Source organism: Sus scrofa, chromosome 9 (genome assembly GCF_054392235.1).
Source record: "Sus scrofa isolate SSC_HxYL_T2T_F1_AM1 chromosome 9, Sscrofa_HxYL_maternal_Yorkshire_Landrace_v2.0, whole genome shotgun sequence".
Classification (NCBI taxonomy): Eukaryota; Metazoa; Chordata; class Mammalia; order Artiodactyla; family Suidae; genus Sus; species Sus scrofa.
Window position 1 is genome coordinate 3390871 of NC_139391.1, and position 23300 is coordinate 3414170.

The 23300-nt window shown below is 62.5% G+C and overlaps 2 protein-coding genes across 8 annotated transcripts in view; one reads left to right on the plus strand and one right to left on the minus strand.

Annotated features, from left to right (window-relative positions):
- Nucleotides 1–17883, plus strand: part of APBB1 (amyloid beta precursor protein binding family B member 1) — a 21257-nt gene extending 3374 nt beyond the window's left edge. For 2 of the 7 annotated variants that reach the window (XR_014814451.1, XR_014814450.1), the window contains exons 2-14: nt 5052–5783; nt 11281–11462; nt 11560–11616; nt 11699–11784; nt 11900–11963; nt 12391–12540; nt 12858–12985; nt 13088–13494; nt 13635–13719; nt 14413–14496; nt 16823–16938; nt 17059–17235; nt 17316–17883. Coding sequence is in view for 4 of the 7 variants with exons in the window: in XM_021062342.2 (XP_020918001.1) it covers nt 4678–4714; nt 5052–5783; nt 11281–11462; nt 11560–11616; nt 11699–11784; nt 11900–11963; nt 12391–12540; nt 12858–12985; nt 13380–13494; nt 13635–13719; nt 14413–14496; nt 16823–16938; nt 17059–17235; nt 17316–17483 (2181 nt within the window). In the remaining 3 variants the exon portion in view is untranslated. Of the gene's footprint in view, nt 1–4592; nt 4715–4907; nt 4942–5051; nt 5784–11280; nt 11463–11559; nt 11617–11698; nt 11785–11899; nt 11964–12390; nt 12541–12857; nt 12986–13087; nt 13495–13634; nt 13720–14412; nt 14497–16822; nt 16939–17058; nt 17236–17315 lie in introns of those variants that run through there. The other 5 variants (XM_084974873.1, XM_021062345.2, XM_021062342.2 and 2 more) reach the window with 4 other exon arrangements.
- A 272-nt stretch (nt 17884–18155) lies between these two features.
- On the minus strand, nt 18156–22460 carry SMPD1 (sphingomyelin phosphodiesterase 1). The gene is made up of 6 exons (XM_021062347.2): nt 22096–22460; nt 20393–21165; nt 19705–19876; nt 19378–19454; nt 19056–19201; nt 18156–18910 (listed from the first exon to the last, which is right to left on the minus strand). The coding sequence occupies exons 1-6, from the start codon at nt 22393–22395 to the stop codon at nt 18501–18503; spliced, it is 1878 nt and encodes a 625-aa protein (XP_020918006.2). The 5' UTR covers nt 22396–22460; the 3' UTR covers nt 18156–18500.
- Nucleotides 22461–23300: the final 840 nt, after the last annotated feature.

A 23300-nucleotide genomic window follows, 5' to 3' on the forward strand; every position in this document is an offset into this window, starting at 1 on the left:
GTGTGTGGGTTTGAGAGGCCTCTGAGACCTCCAGGTGGGGTGGTGAGTAGGCCGCCGACTGAGTGTATCTGGAGCTCAGGGAGGGGCCCGGAACGGAGCTGAGCTCTTGGAAATCATCGTGTGTAGAGGGCCACTGAAGCTGTGGGCGTGAGGGAATACCTACCTGTGCTGAGAGTGGAAGCAGAGAGACGGGCCGGGAGGGTGCAGCGATGCGCAGCGGAAGGCGAGCCCGCCAAGGCGGGGACGAAACCAGCAGACAGTGGGGGGCGCGTGGGAGGAAGAGCGGAGACGCAGTGCGTGGAGGCCGTGGATGGGAGCTGATGGGCGGCCGGTGGTGGCCGATGCTGCTGAGAGTCCACCCAAGATGAGGACTCGGGTCTGGAGGGTGATGTGACCCTGGGGTCCTGGTGACCTTGGTAGGAGCTGTCACTGAGGCATGCTGGGAGTGGAAGCAGGACTGGAAGGGGGGGCGGAAAGGGCAGCCGGCAGCATAGACAGCTGTCAGGAAGCCTGCGCGGGTCGGGTCGGGAGGAAAAGAGCCAGAGCAGCACGTGGCGCTGGGGGAGTGCGGGTCAGGAGAGCTCGGTGTTTCATCTGGGAGGTGGCAGGTGGCGGGTCCCCCGAGCCTCGGTTCATTAGGTGGAAGGGAAAATGGATCAAGGGCGGAACAGGAGTTCCCGTCGTGGCCCAGTGGAAACAGATCCCAGTGGGAACCATGAGGTTGCAGGTTTGATCCCTGGTCTCGCTCAGTGAGTTAAGGACCCGGCGTTGCCGTGAGCTGTGGTGTGGGTCGCAGACGCGGCTCAGATCCCGAGTTGCCGTGGCTGTGGTGCAGGCTGGTGGCTACAGCTCCGATTAGACCCCTGGCCTGGGAACCTCCATATGCCGTGGGTGCGGCCCTAGAAGAGACAAAAAAAAGAAAAAGAAAAGGGAAATGCTCACCAGGTCTATGTCGCCTGGCTGCTGCTGCCGCCTTGGTTTCAGGAAGAAGGGGAGAAAAGGACAGGGGCCGAGTCGGTAAGTTTGTGCATTTGAGCATTCTCTGGCCGGGCTCCAGTCTCCTCTGAGAATTGGGGGGGGGCCCCCCCCCCCGGGAGGGTTCCCGGAGAGGGTGGCCGAGGAGGGCTGTGCCCTTGCCCAGGCAGGTCTTGGCTAAAGTGAGCCTCGGGCCCCCGTAGTGCCTTGTTCTTCCCTGTGATGATGCTCAGGCATTTATGCCACAAAGAGGGAGCGCCTAGAGGTGCCAGGTACTCTTCTGGTCCTGGCGGTGCACTGCATCGTACCAGGTGGTTCACGACCGTGAGCTCCGCGGGGAGGAAACCTTTCTTTATTACTCATCACTCTCCCCCTGGCCACCCTCCCCCGAGCCCAGCCCAGCACCTGGCATATGGTGGGTGGTCAGGTCAGAAGACTGTTGACCTTGAGTGGAACTGCCCCCGACCCCATGGTCTCACATCAGCTTCTTCGGGCTTCGTGGCCCCTCTTTTAGTTCCTTTGCTGAGAACTCCGCCCAGCTCCCTGCTTTGAGCCCGAATCCATGTGGCTCTTTCCATCCTTTGAGAGACCTGAGGTTTGGGCAGCGCTCATGAGAGGGAGAAGCTGGGTGGTGCCCCTTCTTGATTCCATCAAGCAGCTGGTCATCCTGTGTCCTTGAAAAGTGAGCTGACAGTGACCACACTTTTACTCTGTCAGGCTTCGGTACTTACCCCCTTCCCCCTGCCCCCTCAGGGCTTTCTGCCCCAGCGACCAGATGGGCAGGGCTGCCCCCAAGTCCCCTGGCTCTTCATCACCCCAGCTTCAGCGCACATGCGCTTCCCAGACCACACCTCCAAGTGCGCAGGAGGTTGGTCCTGGCCTGAGCTCTGAAAAACCTGGCTCCGTGCACCCCTGCTTCCTATGATGCTCTGAGCTTGGCAGAGCCCACGGGGTCTTCCACCTCCTGAAACTCAGAGAGATTCCACTCAGAGGAGCAGCTTTCAGGAGTTCCCGTTGTGGCTCAGCAGGTTAAGATCCCGACTGTGGTGTAGGCTGGCCGCTGCAGCTCGGATTCGATTTCTAGCCTGGGAGTTTCCACATGCTACGTGTGTGGCCCTAAAAAGAAAGGAAGGAAGGAGGGAGGGAGGGAAGGAAGGCTTTTAAGCCAGGATGTCGGTTTAAGCCACCCCATCTCTCTTTTTTATTCTTGTCTTTTTCCCTTTTTTTGTTTCTTTGCTGTCTTCCCCCCCTTCCCCCCAGATCTCAGCCCTCACCTGTCGAGGGCCCCCCCTCCCCTCTCAGGGAGCCTTCATCATTCTGCAGCTCCCTCCATGACACTCGCCCCCCCCCCGCCCGCAGGGCCACGCGAGCCTGTCTCTGCCTGTTCCCAGGTAGTTCCAAGCTTCCTGGTTCCTCTCCCGCCTCCATCCTAAGCCGGGGCTCACGTGGGTGGGCGCGCAGCCCACTCTCTGTGGTAACGGGAGCGCGACGTCGAGTAAGACGAGGTCTTAGGTGCGCTGGTAGAGTGTGGCGCAGGGCTAGGTACTGTGAGACGTGGAGGGACTGGGCCCCTGAGGACGGGGAAGAGGGACTGGCCAGGAAGGACCGACTGCTTAGGAGCTGTGGCTGCTGAGCCAAGTTCTGAAAGGCAAGCAGAGGCCCTCCTGAGAGGAGACAGAATTCTAAGCCAAGGGAGCAGTGTAGACGAGGAGCCAGGGCTGTGCAGGTGTGATGTGTTCTGGAATCCACCATCCTCGATGTGGCTGGAGGGTGAGGCGGGAAGGAGGCAGGACGGGGAGCAGGTCCGAGGGTCACAGGGCCTGGCTCAAGGGGGCTCTTGGTGATCTGCTAACCTGCCCAGACATTGTCCCAAAGGCAGCGGGAGCCGTCTCATTTTTGAGCTGGAGAGTGACACAGTCTGGTTCCTGTTTCTGGACGGTCCCTGTGGGTCTGGGGAGAGGCAGAGCCGTTTCTTCTCATTTCTGCCAGTGGCCATGAGATGGCTCATTGCCCCGGTGGGGCTGGACCGAGCAGAGCAGCAGAGACGCTTGAGGCAGACACACGGGCAGGAACCTTTGCTCGTTCGTGTCCCAGATGCGCGTGGAGCATCGCGCTGGGGCCCTAGGAGCTAGAGGAGACGGGGAGGCCAGCTGCGGCTGCTGCCCCTGGACCCTGCACCACACCCGAGGGGTGGCACAGCCTGGCCAAGCTGTCTGGACACCTCCCTGCAGTCTGTGCTCAGTGCCGAGAGCTGCACCGAGGAGGCTGAGGGAACGGGGCCGGCGGCTCAAGGGGAAAAGGAACCTGGGGGGGGGGGGCGGAGACGTGGGGGGCTCCCAGGTGAGGCCTGAGGAGGGAGCAGCGCAGTGGGGTCTGGGCACAGGTGCGTGGGGGGGGGCGGTTAGTGAGGGGAGCCCCGTGTTGTGGGGAAGCTCAGGTGGGAAGAGAGGACTGAGCCAGGGTGTCAGGGAGGGACCGTAGCGTGGTAGCGGCAGTCCTAGGGGGTCACAAAGAGGGGGCTGGATGGGCTGGACGGTGGTGGGTCAGGGAGGAAAAGCTGGGAGACGGAGGGTGAGGATGGAGGGAGACTCCAGGGAGCAAGCGTATCATGGGTGATGGGGGGGTCGGGAGGCCAGAAGCTCAGCAGCGGGAGGTCACAGGTAGGGAGGCTGTGGGACTTTGAAGCTGGATGGGTCATCAGGGCCATGGGGCTGCAGGCCGATAGGTGGAGAAGTGACCCACGGAGGGCTTCTGAGGATGGAGGACAGTCTAGGGGACAGGAGAGCCCCTCACCTGAAGGGCAGCTGGACTTTGGTTGGGGCACTGTGAGTGAGGGTCGAGACGCAGTCCCACCACCAGAGTGTGTTGACACTGGCAGAGGAGATGATAGAGGGGCCTGGGGGAGAGCGGAGGAAAGGAGTGCCCGTCATGGCTTAGCGGTCAGTGAACCCGACTAGTACCCATGAGGACACGGGTTCGATTCCTGGCCTCACTCAGTGGGTTAAGGATCCGGCATTGCTGTGAGCTGTGGTGTAGGTCGCAGATATGGCTTGGATCTGCCTTCACTGTGACAGTGGTGCAGCCCGGCAGCTGTAGCTCTGATTCAGCCCCCAGCCTGGGAACATCTATATGCTTTGTGTGTGGCCCAAAAAAGCAAAAACAAAAAAAACCAAAAAACAAAACCCCCCAAATTCCTCCAAAGTAAATGATAAATTAGCTCATCAGATGGTCTAGGTGCTGGGGAGAGTTTGGGGGTTTCTGAGAGGGGCAGGGTGGCCGCAGTCTTACAAAGGGGGCTCAGGGAAGGCTTCACAAAACCCAAAGCGCTGCAGGGTCCAGACCAAAGGCTCCTGCAGTGACCCAGACATGGGACATTACAGGATCTGTTCGAGGAACTGGGATCCAAGGTGAGATACTTTTTAGAAACAGTTCCCCAAATGTAGCTTCTCTTGGCCAAAGGAGCCACGAATTGGAGCTGAAGGCCCTTCCTTCGTGAGCTGCCTTCCCAAGGCCATGCCCTTGAAGACTGGACCCACAGCTCAGCCACCCTTGTCCTCATGGTCCCTGGTACCGCGTGGGCTCGGGGGCTGACGCGGCGCGGTGATTTTTGCTGATAGCAGCACAGCCGGAGCTCACAGTGGTGGGCCGAGGAGCAAGGTGTGGCAGGAGGAAGGAGCAGGCAGTGTCCGGTGTCCAGAGCACATGAGCCAGCCCCACACCAGCCTGTGCCCCTGGCACGGTAAGCCCCAGTCGGCCGGGCTGGGGGTGGGGCTGCACAGAGAGAGCCATTGTGTGCAGTCGCTGCCGTCGGGAGAGAGGGCGAAGCGGGGCTGGCTGTGCCGTCCCAGGAGGTCAGCGCCGCGGGTGGACATCGCCCGGCCTGGTCAGCGCAGGTGGTGGTGGCGATGGCCGACAGAGGGCGCACCCGGCTCTTCTCCTGGGAAAACAGCTCAAGGGCCACGCAGGGTGGGCTGCGTGTGAGGAGACGAGTGGGGCAGGGCCAGGCCTGGGGCGGAAGCGGGGCTGCCGCTGTCCTGACCTGGACGCTCAGCACGGTCTCCTCCCCCCACCTGCAGGATCTGCCAAGGCCATGTCTGTTCCGTCCTCCCTGAGCCAGTCGGCCATCAATGCCAACAGCCACGGAGGCCCCGCACTGAGCCTGCCCCTGCCCCTGCACGCCGCCCACAACCAGCTGCTCAACGCCAAGCTGCAGGCCACGGCCGTGGGACCCAAGGACCTGCGCAGCGCCATGGGGGAGGGTGGTGGGCCCGAGCCGGGCCCCGCCAACGCCAAGTGGCTAAAGGAGGGCCAGAACCAGCTCCGGCGGGCCGCCACGGCCCACCGTGACCAAAACCGAAACGTGACCTTGACCCTGGCCGAGGAGGCCAGCCAGGAGCCTGAGACGGCACCCCTGGGCCCCAAAGGCCTGATGCACCTGTACTCTGAGCTGGAGCTCTCCGCCCATAATGCGGCCAACAGGGGCCTCCGAGGACCCGGCCTGATCATCAGCGCCCAAGAGCAGGGCCCGGACGAGGGAGAGGAGAAGGCGGCAGGGGAGGCGGAGGAGGACGACGAGGAAGAGGAGGAGGAGGAGGAAGAGGACTTGTCTTCTCCTCCAGGGCTGCCGGAGCCCCTGGAGAGTGTGGAGGTGCCCGCCGGGCCCCAGGCCCTTGCAGACGGCCCCCGAGAGCACAGCAAGAGCGCCAGCCTCCTGTTCGGCATGCGGAACAGCGCAGCCAGCGACGAGGACTCGAGCTGGGCCACCTTATCCCAGGGCAGCCCCTCCTACGGCTCCCCGGAGGACGCAGGTACCTTGCAGAGCTTGACGTGGGGATGGCGGGCGGGAGGGAGGCAGAGGGTAGGTCCCTCTGAGCCGAGGCCAGGGTGAGCCTGGGTGGGAGTCACAGAGCCCCTGTCCCCTGCCCTGGGCAGGCCATGCCCAGGTTTTCCTTATGGCCAGAGTGCTTGAGCAGGCTGCCCAAGCTCCCGGTGCGTCACGCTCCTGATGGCCAGTGGACCCGGCCTGTGTCGGGGGCACATCCTGGGTCCTGGCCCTGTGCCCAGCATCATCGTGTTTATTCCTCAGTAGAACGTGAGGAAGATGCTGTGATTATGCCCTTACTGCAGGTGACCAAGGGGACACCTGGGGATGGCTGGACCTTTCCCAAGGCCACAGTCTGGGATTGCAGTAGAACTGCCATCTAAACCAGGGCCACGTCCAGACCCGAGCTCTGGGCCCTGTCTGGTGCCGTCACTGATGCACACAGCACAGCGACCCAGGCGCTCTCCGCGGTTTTTAACCAGCAGCGCCTCCTCTCCGAGCTCTGTCTGCACCCCCCCCGGGGGTGGCAGGTGTGCAGAGCACCACGAGGGGGTTGCTGTTTTGACAGGAATAGGATATTGACTAAAAGTTAGGAAACACGGCGCTCCCGTTGTGGCTCGGGGGGGAAGAACCCAACTAGTGTCTGTGAGGACTTGGGTTCGATTCCTCACCTTGCTCAGCGGATTAAGGATCCGGCGTCACCGTGAGCTGTGGTGTGGGTCGCAGACTCGGCCCGGGTGCTGTGCTGCTGTGGCTGTGGCTGTGGTGTAGGCCGGTACTGACAGCTCCGCTTCATCCCCCAGCCTGGCCATAACATGCTCTTATATCTACACCCCCCACCTCCTCCTGGGCCCGGGGCTGGGTTGTTCTGAAGCAAATATATTTGTAAATGTTCATGCGTGCGTTTCTAAAAGATAAAACTCCTGCTAAAAATCCACAACCCCTTTCCACGCCTACAACAATTTAACAGTAATTCCTTAGTGTTATCGAACATCCGGTTAATGTTTACGTTTAGTAAATGTCTCCTCTGCCCTGTTTTTTTTTTTAAAGTTTTGATTCGTTGGGGGTTCTCTGGTGGCACAGTGGATTAAGGATCCAGCATTGTCGCTACAGCGGCACGGGTCACTGCTGTGGCTCGGGTTCCGTCCCTGGCTCAGGAACTTCCACATGCCGAGGGTGCGACCCCCAAAATTTGTTTTTAATTCTTCGTATCAGCACCCAAATAGGAGCAAACATTTTGATGATTGCTATGTCTCAAGGTTTCTCTGGATCTGTACATTATCCCTCGTATCTCTTTATTTTTGCTTGCAGCTTTCTTACGGTTTAATTGAAGCCACAGGCTCACTTGGCCTGGGTTTTCCTTGCTCTGTTCCTTGGGGTGGCTTCGAACGGGTGCCCCTTCCCTTGGATTTCCCAGACGGAGGCAGTGAATTCTAGAGTCTTGAGCAGATTCAGATTCAAGGGGTGTTTTGCGTTTTGTTTTTGTAAGAACGCGTCATAGGTGGTATCGAGCGGTTTTGTGGGACAAAGTCTGATCGCCTCTCTCTGGGGGATGTCAGGGCCGCCAGCGGCTACTGCCTGGACCCCCTTTAAAGGGAGCAGCTCTGCCCGCCCCAGCTGGTTTTGTACGGGTTAGGTGGAGGGAAAGGTGGTCTCGCTGGAGCCCGTTTGTGTAACTTTCAGGGAAGCGGAACACTAGGTGTCAACCTGAGACATTGCTGTTTCTAAATCCCAGCACGCGGGTCTCTTTTTGAAAAGTTCCACACGGGCCACACACAATCTCGGAGGCTGGCATCAGCCTGCAGCTTGCTCCTTTGCTCCTCCTGCCCCAGTGGGTGCGAGTCCGAGGCCAGATAATGGAGGGCCTGGTTGCTCAAGTGCTCCTGGACGGTGCCCCTGGTGGCTGCGCCCGTGAGCCCTCTGGGAGTAGAGGGACGGAAGCGCTGAGGAGCTGGGGAGGGTGTTCGGGGCACGGGCAGCGGCCTCAGCAAGGGCGCTGGGGGGGCGAGAGGACGGGCGAGGATCTCGCTCTGCTGGAGGCCCTGGAAGTTGGGGGGTGGCGTGGGGCCAGCTTACCGGAGGGGCTGCGTCACTGCCTCCTGCCTTGTGACTGGCTTGTTACGACCGGGAAGGCCACAGAGGAGGTCTGGGCTCTGAGGAATGTGGTAGAATTGAGCAAACATTATTTCCTCCTTCCCACCCCAGCATTATTGAGTGAATGCGTACGTGTTTGTATGAATGAATGGATGGATGATGAACGTATGAGCTTTCCTACCTGTGTTGGGCTCATCGTCGGTGCCAGGCCTTGTCCTGAATGCTAGGAATGCATCCTACAGGTGACCGTGCCTCCTGGCACTCACAGTCCAGTGCGGAGACAGAAATAAGCAGGTAGTTTGAGCCCCAGGATGGGGGAGGTGCAGGAGAGGCGCGTGTGCACGGTGGGGGAGGGGTGGGTCGGTTTTGAGAAGCAGTGGTTGCACAGTGGAAACGAATTTGACTAGGAACCATGAGGTTGCAGGTTTGATCCCTGGCCTCGCTCAGTGAGTGGGTCAAGGATCTGGCATTGCCGTGAGCTGTGGTGTAGGTTTTAGACGCAGCTCAGACCCTGAATGGCTATGGCTGTGGCTGTGGCTGTGACCAGCAGCTGTAGCTCCGATTAGACCCCTAGCCTGGGAACCTCCACGTGCCGCAGGTGTGGCTCTAAAAAGCATAAAAAAAAAAAAAAAAAAAAAAAAAGAGGAAGAAGCAGCCTTTACACTGATGCTTGAAGGAGGAGGGGTAATGCCAGGAGAAGAGCCGGGGGAGGAGCCCGGGCTCAGAGAGATGAGGGGCACATCCCAGGTGGGGACAGAGACCCGGAGTGTGGGGTGGTCAAAGGTCAGCTGAGAGGTAGGCCATTAGGGCTCATGGTGGCACACGAGCCATCTGTCTTGAGGAACCGGGTTCTGTCTTGAGGACAAGGAGAGATGAAGTGTTCCACTGGGGAGAAGTGAGTATTTTGGAATGCCCGTCCGGGCTGTGGTGTGCAGCCCAGATTGGACGAGCCTAGCAAGAAGAGGGAGACCCCTGGTGAGGCTGTCGCAGGGATCCAGGCGAAAACCCTGGGCGTCTGGACCACTGCAGTGCCGTGCGTGCGGGGAAGGAGAGAGCATCACTGACTCCGGAGCAAAGGCCGGCCTCTGGCCTTCGCCAGGAAGGCACGCGTGGATGAATGAAGGCTGCACGAGCCTCTGTGTGCGCGGGACTGCGCCTGAGAACGGAGGCCGGAGGGAACGCGTCGGTTCCCGAGCAGGAGCCGGCTCGTGGAAGCAAAGGCCCGGTGGGGCTGTGCTCGGAGGGAGACGAGCCAAGCTCCAGAAGGGCCTCCCAGATGGTCAGCGGGGAGAGCTGCCCTCCAGCCCAGAGCGGAAGGACGAAGCTCTGTGACACAGGAAGGCGCCGGCTGACAGGGAGGGCAGGTGGATTGGTGTGTGTGACTCCATCTGAATGTGGTGAGCGGGTCCCTTCCGGGGTGGCTCCGGGGGGCACGGCTGCCCTGGGTGTGGTGTTCCTGGAAGGTGTGGAGAGAGAGAGAGAGCTCTGAAAGTCTCTGGGGAAAAGCGGGCCTTCTTATTCCCTAGCACCGGAGGGAGGAGCAGGAGGCGGGGAGAGGCAGCAGGAGGTACCTGGAAGGCCGGAGGGACGAAAAGAGCCCCTCCCCTGTGGGCTCACCTGGTGTGGAGGCCGAGGGCTGAGGCATCTTTTGCCCCCATGACGCGCCCCTCAGGTATGCGGCCACCTTGGTGTAAGCCGCGCCCCCTCCCAGCCCTGTGCCTGGTTGCCCAGCAGCCTGGGTCTGGGGACTGCCTGTCCCTCAGTGCTGCCTCTTGGACCAGTCAGGATTCCTGGTTTCCGTGGTAACGGGAAGCACGTCAGCAGTCTGGGCGCTCCCAGCTGGTCCTGGTGCTGCGGTTGCCGAGGAGACGCTGCAGCCTAGCTGGGCCCTGGCAGGTGAGGGGGGGGGTGGCTGGGAAGCCCCAAACCCAGCCCCACGCTTATGGGGGCCCAGCCCCTGAAGCCCACTCTCAGCTCCAACTGCTGGGCCGGCTCTGGGCAGGGCATGTCCCTGGGAGCCTCAAAGCCACACCCTGTTTGTGCTGAGAGCTCTAGGCTTGGCGGGGTCCCAGGTGGTTGGTGTATTCCCAAGGGGCTGAGCCTCCTGGTGTCCCTAAGTCGGGGCTTGCCTGTGGCACTGGGGTGACCACTGTGGGGTGGGATGGAGAATCAGGATTGGGGGAGGGGAGTCAGGATCAGAAAGAAGAGATGTGGGGCAGGGAGGGCTGGGGTCTCAGGATCCCCCCTCATCTGTACCCCGAGGAGGTCCCCTTCCGTGGTGGTCCCGGCCCCTCCCTGGCGAGCTCCGGGCGGGGGTGGATCTTGCCTGGCAGGCGCTCTGTCCTGGTGAGAAGGGGGCGGGATGAGCTTTCTCTGCAGCCCAGCACCAGGCTGTGAGCCCAGCTGGCTGGGCTGGAGGGGCTGTGAGGAGGGAGGGGGGAGGCAGGAGGGGCTGGGAACGAGCGCCATGTTCTCCCAGGACTTTTTCCTGGCCATCATCCTGCAGGACGGTAGCCCAGGTGAGGGGCGGCACGGCGCTGGGCATGACGGGGGCGGGGCTGGCAGGGAGCGCGGAAGTGGAGGGGGCACGAGCCAGGCTGCAGGGCTGGAGTGGTGTGGCTCTGCCAGGGGAGGAGGCGGTGTGTCACAGGTGCGTGGCGTAGGACAGGTGCATGTGCACGACATGTTTGCTGGCATCTGTGTGTGGCAAGGTCAGGGTGGGTGTGTCTGGCATCTGCACACATGGGGCAGAGGTGAAGGTGTGTTGTGTGTCTGATGTGCATTCACTGTGTGGTGCTCACACATGGGTTGAGGGTCGCTGGGGGTGTGGTCTCTGCACACTTGTGTGGCAGGCGCTGGAACATGTATATTCATGTGTGTGCACACCTCTGTGCATGGTGTCTGCATCTGTGGATGGCTGCAGTCGGTGTGAGTTTTTGCCTTTGCACGTGCGTGTGCCCCTGTATGTGATACCTGCCATTTGTGCGGTATTTCCTGGGTTTGCGGTGGCTTCACAACTGTGTGGTATGTGTGGTATATGTTGCGGGTGTGCACGGGTGTGTGCAGGAGTTGGTGAGTGTGCCCATCTGAAATATGTATGACAGGAGGTGGTTCGGGGTCACCCAGCCTCCCTCCCTTCTCTCTGCCTCCCTCCTTCCCTCCGTGTAGCCGCAGCAGCCGGGAGCAGGGCGCAGGAGGAGACCTGAGCCATGTCCCCTGCTGGTGGCCCCCATGCTGTGACTCCAGACCTCGGGCTCCAGGAGGAAGCGGGAACCTTGTGCTGGAGCCCTTCCCCCACCCCTTCTGCCCCACGGGGGAGGGGACTGGGCAGAGTAGCCAGGGTCTGCCTGATGGGTGGGCACGCCCTCACCAAGCTCCGCACCTGGCAGATTCCTTTTGGAACCGCAACGCCTTCGAGACGGATTCCGACCTGCCGGCTGGATGGATGAGGGTCCAGGACACCTCAGGGACCTACTACTGGCACATCCCGACGGGGACCACCCAGTGGGAGCCCCCGGGCCGGGCCTCCCCATCGCAGTCACAGGGGAGCAGCCCCCGAGAGGAGTCCCAGGTGAGGCTCCAGGCCTGATGCTTTGGACCAGGGGAGGGGGGTGGCGCTGCTGGAGGAGACGCACCACGGCCGCTCTCTGCTCCCGTCCCCGTCCCAGCTCACCTGGACCGGCTTCGCCCACGGAGAAGGCTTCGATGATGGAGAGTTTTGGAAGGTGAGTGAGGGAAGTGCCTTCACGATGGGGGAGCTGGAGAAGGGGCCTCATCTGGTCCTGATTCCTCGCTCCCCTTCCCGAGGATGAGCCCAGCGAGGAGGCCCCGATGGATTTGGGGCTGAAGGAGCCCGAGGAGAGGGTGTTGCCCTTCCCAGCTCAGAGCCTCAGGTGAGTGTGAGGGCACGACTCTGGGCTGCCCTCGGGAGGGAGGGTCCACCCAGAATCGGCCTTGGGACAGCTCCCCGTTCGAGGGCCTGTACCCAGTGTCACCTTCTGTCTCCAGCCCAGAGCCGTTGCCCCAAGAGGAGGAGAAGCTGCCTGCACGGAATGCCAACCCCGGGGCCAAGGTGTGTTCGAGACCAGTGCCTGTCCCCAGGCTGGCCCCTGGGTGCAGGAGAGCCCCTGGGGTCGTGTTCTGGGAGCCTCTCTGCTCAGGAGAGCCGCCCAGGGCCTGAGCCCTGCAGTCTCAGCACAGACCCCGCCCCGTGTCTGAATGGGAGGCCCTTCAGCTTCGGAGCCAGGCAGCTCGGTGGCCTGGCAGGAGGCCCTTCCTGGGGGATGCTTCCTTGACTGGCAGGGGTCTCCCCTGAGGTTATCTCCCCTCCCACACCCATACCCTGCCTGTAGCGCCTCTCGGCCTTCCGCACCCCTGCCCGCTGTGCTCTGTGTCAAGAACTCCCCTGGTCTCAGCAAACCTCCCTGTGTCCCGGGCTGGGGGCTCTTCCAGCTTTAGCCCAGACCCTCTACCTCCCACCTCTCTCTTGTGTCTGGCAGTGTTTCGCCGTGCGCTCCCTGGGCTGGGTGGAGATGACGGAGGAGGAGCTGGCCCCTGGCCGCAGCAGCGTGGCCGTCAACAACTGCATCCGTCAGCTCTCCTACCACAAAAACAACCTGCACGACCCCATGTCTGGGGGCTGGGGGGAGGTGAGGGCCTGAGCAGCAGGGCGGCAGCCAAGGGAAAGGCACTGGGAGAGCCCAGCTGCCCCCCGCGTGGGCTGGGGAGGGAGGCGTGGACCCGCCGAGGGGCAGCTGCGAGATGGATGGGGTCTCGGGAGACGGCCGTCTGACAGCGATGAGGATGATAAGTCGCCTGAGAGATGACAGGTGTGACCTCTGCCAGAGCGAGGCCTGCGGAGTGGCTAGTCCGGCACCAAAGCACATGTCCCCAAGCTGCAGGTGGCGGAGATCAGCCCCGATGCCAGCGGGGCAGCGCTGAGCGTCTGCCTCCCGGGTCTCTGCAGGGAAAGGACCTGCTGCTCCAGCTGGAGGACGAGACGCTGAAGCTGGTGGAGCCGCACAGCCAGGCGCTGCTGCACGCCCAGCCCATCGTCAGCATCCGCGTGTGGGGCGTCGGGCGGGACAGCGGAAGGTGGGGGCGCGGCCCGGGGTCCCGGGGCGGGGCTCAGCCAGCAGTCAGAGCGGGCCTCCTCCCTCACCCTCTTCTTTGCCTCTCTTGTGCTGCCGGACCCAGAGAGAGGTAGTATGCTCATCCGGACCGTTCCTCTGCCCAGCCCCGGAGCAGACGCCGCGCAGCCCCCAAGTTCCCTTGTCGTGCCCTGCCCCCTCCTGGCCGCTCTGCTCACCCACCCTCCCCCTGGCATGCTCGCCTGTCTACCCTCTGGCCAGAAGGCAGCACCTACTGGACGCCACCCCCAGGGCAGAAGCCCTAGAGGAGCTGCGATGGACGGGGGTGGGGGGACGGGGGGGACCAGGCTTAGCACCCGATGGCCCTGGGAGACACTGAGGCGCCCCTCCCCCAACAGGGACTTTGCCTACGTAGCTCGCGATAAGCTGACCCAGATGCTCAAGTGCCACGTGTTTCGCTGTGAGGCACCCGCCAAGAACATCGCCACCAGCCTGCATGAGATCTGCTCTAAGGCACGGCCCCCGCACCTGGACTAGCTGCCACCTTTGCTCTACAGGACGTGGGTGGGGTCACCAGGGGGCTGGGGGCTCCAGGGCGACAGAGCCCTAACGGGCCCTCCCTCGCCCTTCCGCTCCTCGTCTCCCTGCCTCAGATCATGGCCGAACGGCGCAATGCCCGCTGCCTAGTAAACGGACTCTCCCTGGACCACTCGAAACTGGTGGACGTCCCTTTCCAAGGTCAGTGTCACCTCTGTGCCAGATCCGTCCCAGCTCTGTTGGCAAAGGTAGGGGGACCCAAGAAGGGACACAAGCCGGTGGCCAGAATGATAAAAATGGAGCGTTGGGGAGTTCCCGTCGTGGTGCAGTGGTTAACCAATCCGACTAGGAACCATGAGGTTGCGGGTTTGGTCCCTGCCCTTGCTCAGTGGGTTAACGATCCGGCGTTGCCGTGAGCTGTGGTGTAGGTTGCAGACGCGGCTCGGATCCCGCGTTGCTGTGCCTCTGGCGTAGGCTGGTGGCTACAGCTCTGATTCAACCCCTAGCCTGGGAACCTCCATATGCCGCGGGAGCGGCCCAAGAAATAACAACAACAACAACAACAACAACAACAACAACAACAGATCAAAAGACAAAAAAGAAAAAAAAAAATGGAGCGTTGGAGTTCCCTTGTGGCACAGCAGGTTAAGGATCTGGTGGTGTCACTGCAGCGGCTCAGGTCACTGCTGTGGCACGAGTTCAGTGCCTGGCCCCGGAGTTTCCACATGCCTTGGGCATGGCCCCACCCCCCAAAAGAAGAAATGGAGCCTCAGTTCTTTGGTCGGACAAGTGGAGGGAGTTTGGTGAAGGGAGCGGGGAGGCGGGGGTTGGCGGTGGGGCTGCGACTGAGCAGGGGCTGCGCCTGTGGGACTGACCCTCCTCTTCTCCCCGCAGTGGAATTCCCGGCACCCAAGAACGAGCTGGTACAAAAGTTCCAAGTCTATTACCTGGGGAATGTGCCTGTTGCTAAACCCGTTGGTACGTGTGTCCTTTCTCACCCAGGGCCGGGACGGCCACCTCGATCCCGCCCTCCGCCTCCCAGCGCCTCTCACCAGGCCTTCCTTCCGCCTCCCGTCCCTCTGCCCCCCCTCCCCCCGCAGCCCCTGTCCGCCTTCACTGAGTGTGAGCCAGGGAACCAGGGCCACGAGGAGCCCAAGGGCAGGGACCGCCAGGTTCCCTCTGGCATTTCCAGGGCTTTCCCAGCTCCAGTCGCTTACTCGCTCCTTCGCTTAGCAAATACCTAAGAAGCCTGCCTCTCAGGTGCCAAGTCCTGGGAAAACAATGACCGCAGTCCTACTCTCGTGGAGGTTACAGGAGATGACAGTGGGAAAAAATAGAAAGTCAGTAATCACACAATAACCGTGCAGTGACAAGTGGAGCCATTCACTGGAAGAAAGTATCGAGGTGCCCTGAGCTGCGTCACAGAGGAGCTTCCTTTAGACCCGGGAGTCAGAAGGGACTTGAGAACGTGGCGTCTGAGCTTCCTCCAGGCGGCAGAGGCCCAGCTTGCCCTGCCTCCGTGCTGATGCGCCCCAATCCGGGGCAGGTGCCGCCCCGTCTGCTCGTTAGGCAGCGTGGCTTTGCCGCCGGGCCCACACTCACGACCTCTGAGCTCTTCTGTTGGCTGGCATCGTTGTCCTTAACATCTGGGCCGTGTGCCATCTGCGCTGGCCCCCCTGTTCCTGCCTGGTCACCACCCCTCTGTGGCTCCTGGGTCTCTTACACTAGTTGGGATGCCTCTGGCCCTGTGGCCCTGGGGGTGACTTGCTCATGCATCTGGGGCTCCTTCAGTAGATAAGTAAGCCCTGTGCTGGGGTGGGGACACCGACCGGAGGGAGCCTGGTTCCTTTCCTTGAGATGGCTCCAGCCCAGTGTGGAGAAAGGGTTCCCCCTGTGATAAGCGTTGTCGCAGCTGCACCCTCCGTGCCCCGAACAGATAAGGCCTCTGAAGCGGGGCCTGGGTGCACCTTGAAGGAGGGTTGGGAGTTTCTCAGACAGTGTGGAGGGGACGGCCCGTGGACAGGCATCCCCTTCTCTCACTCTGGAGGCCCCTTCTGCCGGGCTGCGCATTTGCCGAGACTGGATCTTAAGTGCTGCCCGCGCCACTGGAGGCTCAGGGAGCAGTCCAGTGTGATGCTCGACAGGTCACAGGAGGCCAGTTTTCATGCTCAGGACAGGAGGGTGGCTTTGATCCGGCCAGAGAGTAAGACAAGCAAGGCCACGATGCGGGAGGACTTGCGAGGGAGACCCTCCGTCCACAAAGGGCCCCTGCGGTCTGCTCCTCGTGGGTGGCCAGAGGCACCAAAAGGGGCGAAAGGGCCCGAGCGTGGGCCGCAGAGGTGCGGTCCTTTGCGTTGGCGTGGTTCCCCCTCATCTCTTGGCTATGAGGGTACACAGAGGATGGCACGGCCAGCTCACGAGCAGTGCAGGGACCGGAACCCACGCCCCAGCACTCTGCGAGCTCTTGCCTCGGTTGTCAACTGAGTACGCGCAGAAGTGGGGTGGCCTGGGCGGAAATGCTGCACAGCGGTCTAGAGGATTCATGTCGCAGGGGAAGCTGACTGGTCTAAAAGCCTGGCGCCTCAGTCCCTTGGCCGCTGAGCCCCTCCTGGAAAGGACTGAGCACACCTAAGATGTGACAGCCTTTCCGGTTCCGAAACTGGGAATCTCGAGAAGGGGCAGGGAAGGGCCTGGCCAAGAACCCAGGCTCCAGAATCGACTGCCTGCCTTCAGGTCCTCGTTCCTCAGTGCGCCCTAAGGTTTATTACCTGGTCCTCCAAGCTGCGTTTCCTGCCTGCAGCGGGGTGATAAAGGCTCTGCCGTGAGACCGTAAGGACACAATGCACTGTGATGACGTGACTCAGTATGACACGAGAGCAAACATTCCTCGAGGGGAAGCCCTAAAAACCAGAAGCAAAAACAGAGGCTGCCTCTCGAGGACGGGCGAGGACTGGCCGGTGGGCTCACTGAGACCGACTTGGGAGTAAGAGTCACTGTGGTGCGAGGCCCCCGGATGTCTGAACGTGGGAGAGCGAGATAGGGCACAGCTCCAGGGGGTCGGTCCGCTTAGGAGGCTGGAGGAAGAGGCAGCGTCAGTGACAAAAACAAAGCTTAGGATTCAAGATGGAAAAGGCTAGAAAAGTGCCCGGTTACTGGAGCCAAGGGGGAGAGCACCAAGCAAGGGACACCTGCACAGCATCGTCCAGGGCCACGGGCGAGGGCAGCGGGGACGAGGCAGCAGAGGTCCAGCGCAGGGCTGGGGGGTCGTGTCCTCGCTATCCGCGCTTCATCCCTTGTCTTGCAGGGGTGGATGTGATCAACGGGGCCCTGGAGTCGGTCCTGTCCTCCAGTAGCCGTGAGCAGTGGACACCGAGTCACGTCAGCGTGGCCCCTGCCACGCTCACCATCTTGCACCAGCAGGTAAAGGCCTGGGTGGCGGGGTGGGGGTGGGGGGCACGGCTGGGCCTTGTGGAAGCGGGGAGACCAGGGGTGGGGGAGGCTGATGTGCCCAGAGGCAGAGGTCGGCTGCCGTCCCTGCAGACCGAGGCCGTGCTGGGGGAGTGCCGCGTGCGCTTCCTGTCCTTCCTGGCCGTGGGCAGGGATGTCCACACCTTTGCGTTCATCATGGCTGCTGGCCCGGCCTCCTTCTGCTGCCACATGTTCTGGTGCGAACCCAACGCCGCCAGCCTCTCCGAGGCCGTGCAGGCTGCGTGCATGGTAAGTGCGGGGAGTGGTGCCGCGGCGGTGCCCAGCCCACAGGGCAGGCTGCAGCGTGACTGCCCCCCGCCTCTCTGCAGCTCCGCTACCAGAAGTGTCTGGATGCCCGCTCCCAGGCCTCCACCTCCTGCCTCCCGGCACCCCCCGCTGAGTCTGTTGCCCGGCGCGTAGGGTGGACCGTGCGCAGGGGCGTCCAGTCGCTGTGGGGCTCCCTCAAGCCCAAGCGGCTGGGGTCCCACACCCCCTGAAGCCCCCGGTCCTCCCTACACCTGCTTGCGTTGGGTCCTGGGGAACTCAGGGTACGGGGCAGGGAGGGGCTCTGCCGGCCATACCTAGACCTCGGGCCCCCCAGAGCTGCCCCTTCCCCAGTAGCTGGGGTTCCCTGCCTAGGGGCTGGGGAGGGAGATCCGTCAGGCGAGGAAGTGGCCACATGGATTAATGAGAAGAGGCGCAGGAAGCAAGGCCAGCCCCAGGCCCTCTAGTCCCACGTTTCTGGGGGTGCAGGAGGACCTGGTCTAGGCCATGCCCCACCTTCCTAGGGTCCTGCGGGGGCAGGAGGGGACTGGTCCAGGCATGGGTCCCCTCCCCTCTGCTCCACGGCACTTCTGCTGTACTGATATCACTAATAAAGTCTGTCTGCCCTGCTGAGCTGTGTGCCTCCCGGCGTCCGCACATCCGTCACTCCGGGTACCCCGATCCCTCAGTTAGGGTCTCGTTCCCAGTGCCTTACCTGCCTCGAGAGAAATTGGGACTGGAGTTCCCTTGCAGCCTAACGGTTAAGGATCTGGCGTTGTCACTGCTGTGGCACTCAGGTTGGGGGTTTAAGCCCTGGCCTGGGAACTTCTGCATGCTGTGGGTGTGGCCAAAAAAAAAAAAAAAAAAAAAAAAACCAAAAACCCTGAGACAGTCACGGCTGGGTCTGGAGTCCAAGTCTCTTTTTATTTTAACAGCCTGGCAACCAGGCAGCAGCAACAGTACAGGGCTCCTGGGTGGTGAGCACAGGCCTGGGGTGACAGCTTGTTGGGTCTGCCCGGGGCAGCTAATAACTTAGACCTCTGCTGCGTGGCTGTGAAAGGGCAGCGGCCTCAGAGCAGCCGGCCCCCCTCCCACGTTTGGCTAAACCAGCTCCGGGGAAGGAGGTCCTGTTTCCGAGGCGTGCTTGCGCAGCGACAGGCGCTTCCACCAGGCCTTCTTCCCACTGTGTGGCCCTCTGGAGTTTTCACTCCTTCCTCAGACATGCACTTCCCCGGCTCTGGGGAAGGATGCTAGCAGAACGGGGGCCTTGGCCGCAGGCTCTGGGCATCAGAGGGGCCTGCCTCTGGCACCAGGTGGCGACACAGGGCAGGGTTGTCTGAGCGGGCGGAGAGCTGGGCGCACAGTGTGGCGAGGCGGCAGGGCGTGCCACAGGGCTCCGAGGGTGGGTGGCCCTTGTGGTAGAGAAACCAGAAGGTCTGGAAAAGCCGTGTGTCGCTCCGCATGCGGTACACCAGGTCGTGCCAGGCGGCGGGCAGCGCGTTGGGCAGCCCATAGGTTTCCAGCGCCCTGTAGAGGAGCTGCCAGTGCGGGGTGGCCCCGGGCTCATTCGCCTGCGTCAGGTTCAGGATGTAGGTCTCGTGGTCCAGGACCACGTGGGAGCTCCCCGAGTAGTTGCCGTCTATTTGGTAGACCCGGTAACCTGCAAGGGGGAGGGCTGGCTGGAGCGAGGAAGGGGCACAGACACCTCCGGGGGGAGGCACGGCCTGCCCCGGTGGCCTGGGCTCGGACTCCGCCCCTGCTGCTTCGGCTCCAGCCATCTCCCGACTGGCTCCCGCCTCACTCACCGGGATTCAGGCTGATGTAGGTGGTGGCGCTGGGCGCCAGGAAGGCGACAGAGAGCGGCCGGCTCAGGGTCTCCTCGTCGTAGAACACCTCGAACTCATCCACGTGCGTGTGGCCGAAGAACTGCGCCGCCACGGTGTTCTCGTACCTGGCCAGAAAACACCGGTGCCGTTCAGAAGCTGGAGCAAGGGGGCGGAGGGGATCGGAGGCGGCGAGGGGCGGGAATGCTGTCTCTCTCCAGCCTGCTCCAGAAAGTAGCCTCTCCACCCCCGTGGGGCAGCAGGGGTGACGGGATGCTCCCCTGCCCCCAGCACTCCTCCCTACCTGTTCACGATTCGGTAATAATTCCAGCTCCAGCTCTTCAGGCAGTGCCCTGGGGGAATATGGCCGATGATATGCACCTGTGGGGCGAGTTAAGGGGGGTGATCAGGGCACCAGTGGCCCTGGCAGCCCTGGCCGGAGAGGCAGGGAGGAGACCAAAGGGCTTTCCAAGGTGACCGTGAGCCGGACGCCCGAGGAGCAACGGTTGTGGGGAGCGCCAGAAACATCAAGCTTCTCCACTCACAGCTCAGGTGGGGCGCTGCTCCTGAAGGGCCTGCTTCGCCCCCCACCCTGGGCCCTGCTCCCCCAGCTCCCCACCGCTCCCCTCACTTTGTCTCCTCGGTCCTCAGCAGCCTGGAGCTCCCCCACCAGCCACTGGAGCTGTCCAGCGGGATCGGTGGCGTTGATCAAGAGCCAGAAGTTCTCACGGGAACAAAAATTCATATTGAGAGAGATGAGGCGGAGGCCGGGGCGTGGGGAAAGGGCATAGAACCCCCCGATTCTGAAACGAAGCGAACACGAGGGCTCAGCGCGCAAGCGTAACCCTGGTCCCGCGAGCCTGGTCCTGTGCACGGCGTCCGGGTGGCGGCCAGAGGCACACAGGACATCCTCCCTGACCTCAAGCCCACGTTGGGACAGCGCTGACGCTAGCGCCTGTGTGACCGAGGAGAGCGGCTGGGGGAGAAGTGAAAGCAAGCTTAATAGAAAGCCAAGGCCATCCCGAGGGAAGGGGACCTGCATCTGGGGAAGCCGGGAGCCGCTGGGAATGTCACAGAGGGCAGGGCCCTTTAGCGGGCAGACTGGCAACAGAGGGGGAGTGCTGCCGGCCCTGGGAAGGAGGGGGGCAGGAGGTAGGATGCAGCGGGAACCTGGGCTCAGGCTGGGAGCGCCGGCCAGGAGAGCCGCAGACTCGAGGACTTGCACTCGAGCGACGAGGACAGATGATGCCAGGTCCCTGCCCTCTCAGCTTCCATCGACCTTTCTCCTCCCCGCCTGGGTTCCCACGTGCTTCAGATACCTGAGGGTGCGAAGGGCTTCAGCAGGCAGCCAGGGCTCCCAGGCCTCGGCCATGGCATCGTAGAGCCAGCGGGAAGACTGGTTGCCCTCTATGAAGGGGGGCGGGAAGCTGTTGACAGGCGTGCTCTCGTGGTTGCCGACGGCCGGGTACACAGGCACCGGCCCCAGGAACTTTTTCACCAGGGCCGTGACCGTGGTCAGGGCGCGCAGCTGGTCTTGGCGAGACTGGTGCCAGACATTGTGGGCAGGGATGTCGCCGGTCCAGTACACCATTTCAAAAGGGCCGGCAGGGCCCAGCCCGCCCAACAGGCTCTCCAGGGTCCGCAGGGGCAGGTCGCACTTGCTGTACTCGCCCCAGTATCCGGCACCGGGCCGGGAGGCAGGCGGTGGACCAGAATCCTGGCGGCAACACAGCGGGTTCTCGCAGTTAGGGTCTGTGCCCTCCAGGTAGTCGTGGTCCCAGTGCAGGTCCGTGAGGAAGAGGACGCGGCTGACGGGGGAGCCTGGGGCCGGGGGCCTGGGCGGCTGCGGGGGCGGCTTTGGCACGGGCGGCAGGGAGATGTTCCAAGATTCAAAGATGTCCCAGTGCCCACAGGAGGAGCCCACGAGCAGCCCGCAGGCCTCAGATGGGCGCAGCACGGAGCGCGTCCACACGTCCACCACGTCGTCCTCAAAGAGCCGGACGACGGACTGGCACACGGCGGGCGGCGCGATTTTCAGCAGCTTGCACACCTTGATGGCTACGGAGCCCACCCAGGCCACACTGACCTCTTCCTGGGAGGGAAGAACCGGGGGTGAGCGGTCAGAGACAGCCCGGGGACCTGGCCGCCCCTCGATTCCACCCTGGGGCCCCCTCCTCCAAACTGGGGCTAGGATGGATTCGGTATCACCATGGTGAAGCAGACCTTGCCCTGTGACTCGGGCATCACCAGGCCAGTGGCATTTTAGCTCGGTGGCATTTCAGGTCTTTTCCTGCCCGCTGGCTTTCTCAGTCCCTGTCTCAAGTGCCATGAAATTTGGGGTGGGCAGGATGACGACTGTCCAGAGCTTGGGGACACACACAGGGACAGGGCCTTGTCTCCCTGAGGAGCCCCAGAAAGCTGACCTACCAACCAGCGCTCATCACAGCCCCATCAGGGTCAAGGCAGCCCAGCCCCATCAGGTCCCACACCTCTGGATCGTCCTTAATTCAAGTCCTTTTTGAGTCGGAGGGTCTTGGTGGCACCTTAGTCCCAGGCACCTTGCTTAGGGCTGCAGGTGCTAAAGCTAAGGTGGAGGGCACTGGGTCAGGCACACCAGGGTCAGAGCCCTGGCCCTACCCCTCACCAGCTGCTGGCCCTCCTCCTGGTCCTTCCTCCAGCAAGTGACTTCAGCTCAGGACCTCTATTCATTTGTGAAATGGGGTGAAGAATGGTAAGGAAACCAGCCTGCAGGCTTGATTTAACCTCCATAAAAGGGCTAGCACCGTGCCCAGCCTGAACTCTTTCCTCACTTCACAAGGTCACAGAGGAGGTGGCAGTGGTGGCTTGCAGCCACGGGTGTCCCCAGAGGAGGGCAGATTAGGTAAAGGTTTGCGGACCACAGCCTCTCCATCGCGGTTGCTCTTAGGCTAGGTCTTAGCCCAGCCCCCGCTCCAGCGCGCCCCTCCATCCGGCGCCCCGCCCCGCGCCCCCCTCCCCTGCCGGCAGCCCCCAGAGCGCTTACCTTTAGCCCGAGGTCGAGGGCAGTGAACAGGCCTTTGCAGACGGGACAGCTGAGGTTCCACCAGCCAAAGGCTTTCCGGAGCTGGGGCGCTATGCGACTGAACTTGGCGGGGTGGCCTTGGGCGGGAAGAGGATGAGCCCCAGCAGGAGCCCAGAAAACCAGGGGGTCAGACAGGGCCAGGGTCAGTGCCAAGCCCATACTCAGGAGCCTTAGGCTGGGGACCCGCAAGAAGCTGTCCAGTCTCTGCTCCCAGCCCCACCTGGGGCGGCCCTGGCCGGGAGGCCCTCGGTGGCGGGGCATTGCCGGGCTTCCTAGACCCGACGAACCAGCCCGGCCCCGGCCGGTGCGGGCCCTGGTTGGCTCTCCGGATCCCAGGCGGCGCGGTCGGCTGACTGCTCGGAGCTGAGCCACAACGCCGCTCCGCCCCTTCCTCTTCCTCCGTCCGCAGCAGCTGATCGCGGTGTCGGGGAGGCGGAGGTGGAGGCGAAGTGGGCCGGCCGCGCCCGACCCGCCCGGACCCCGCCCGCGGTCCCGCTCCCGCCCTCGCCCTGACCCCGGGCGGTCCAGCTGTGCCAGGCCCCGGCAGGTGCCCAGCCCTGGCTGGAGCCCAGCCTGGCCGGCGAGAGGCCCCTCCAAGGCCCCTAGGCGCCTCGCTTCTCCAGAGCTGCGTTCTTCGGATCCCTCTGATAGCTGACTGCCAGGCCCACCCGGCTTTAAACTTTGGGAGGGAGATGGGTGGGGGATGGAGGCGGGGGAGGGGCTGGGTGGCGGGGGCACCGCGGGCAGGGACTCTCACACCTTGTCGGCCCTCTGTCCTGGCGGGCACCACCAGCCCTCAATTTCTCTAGTTCTGCCACTGGTACCCGCACCCTGACTGATGATCTTACTGACTCAGAGCCTCCAGTTAGAAAGGACCCTTTATTCGCAGGGGGGCACCCCTACCCCTCATTGTGTGGATGAGAAAGCTGAGGCCCAGAGGAGATGAAGTGGCCAAGAAGAGGTGTGGACCCTGCAGCCAGCAAGGACGAGGATTACAACTTGGGCCTCCCACCCTCCCGCAGCCATGCCGGTAAAAGCTATTATTTCCCGAGCTCTGCAGGAGGTGACAGGCTCGGGAACAGGCATTTTATAATTATGAATCCTCCGTTCTAACAATACTAAGACGTGTGTAATACCATTCTCACCTCCATTCTCCGGTCCTGTCG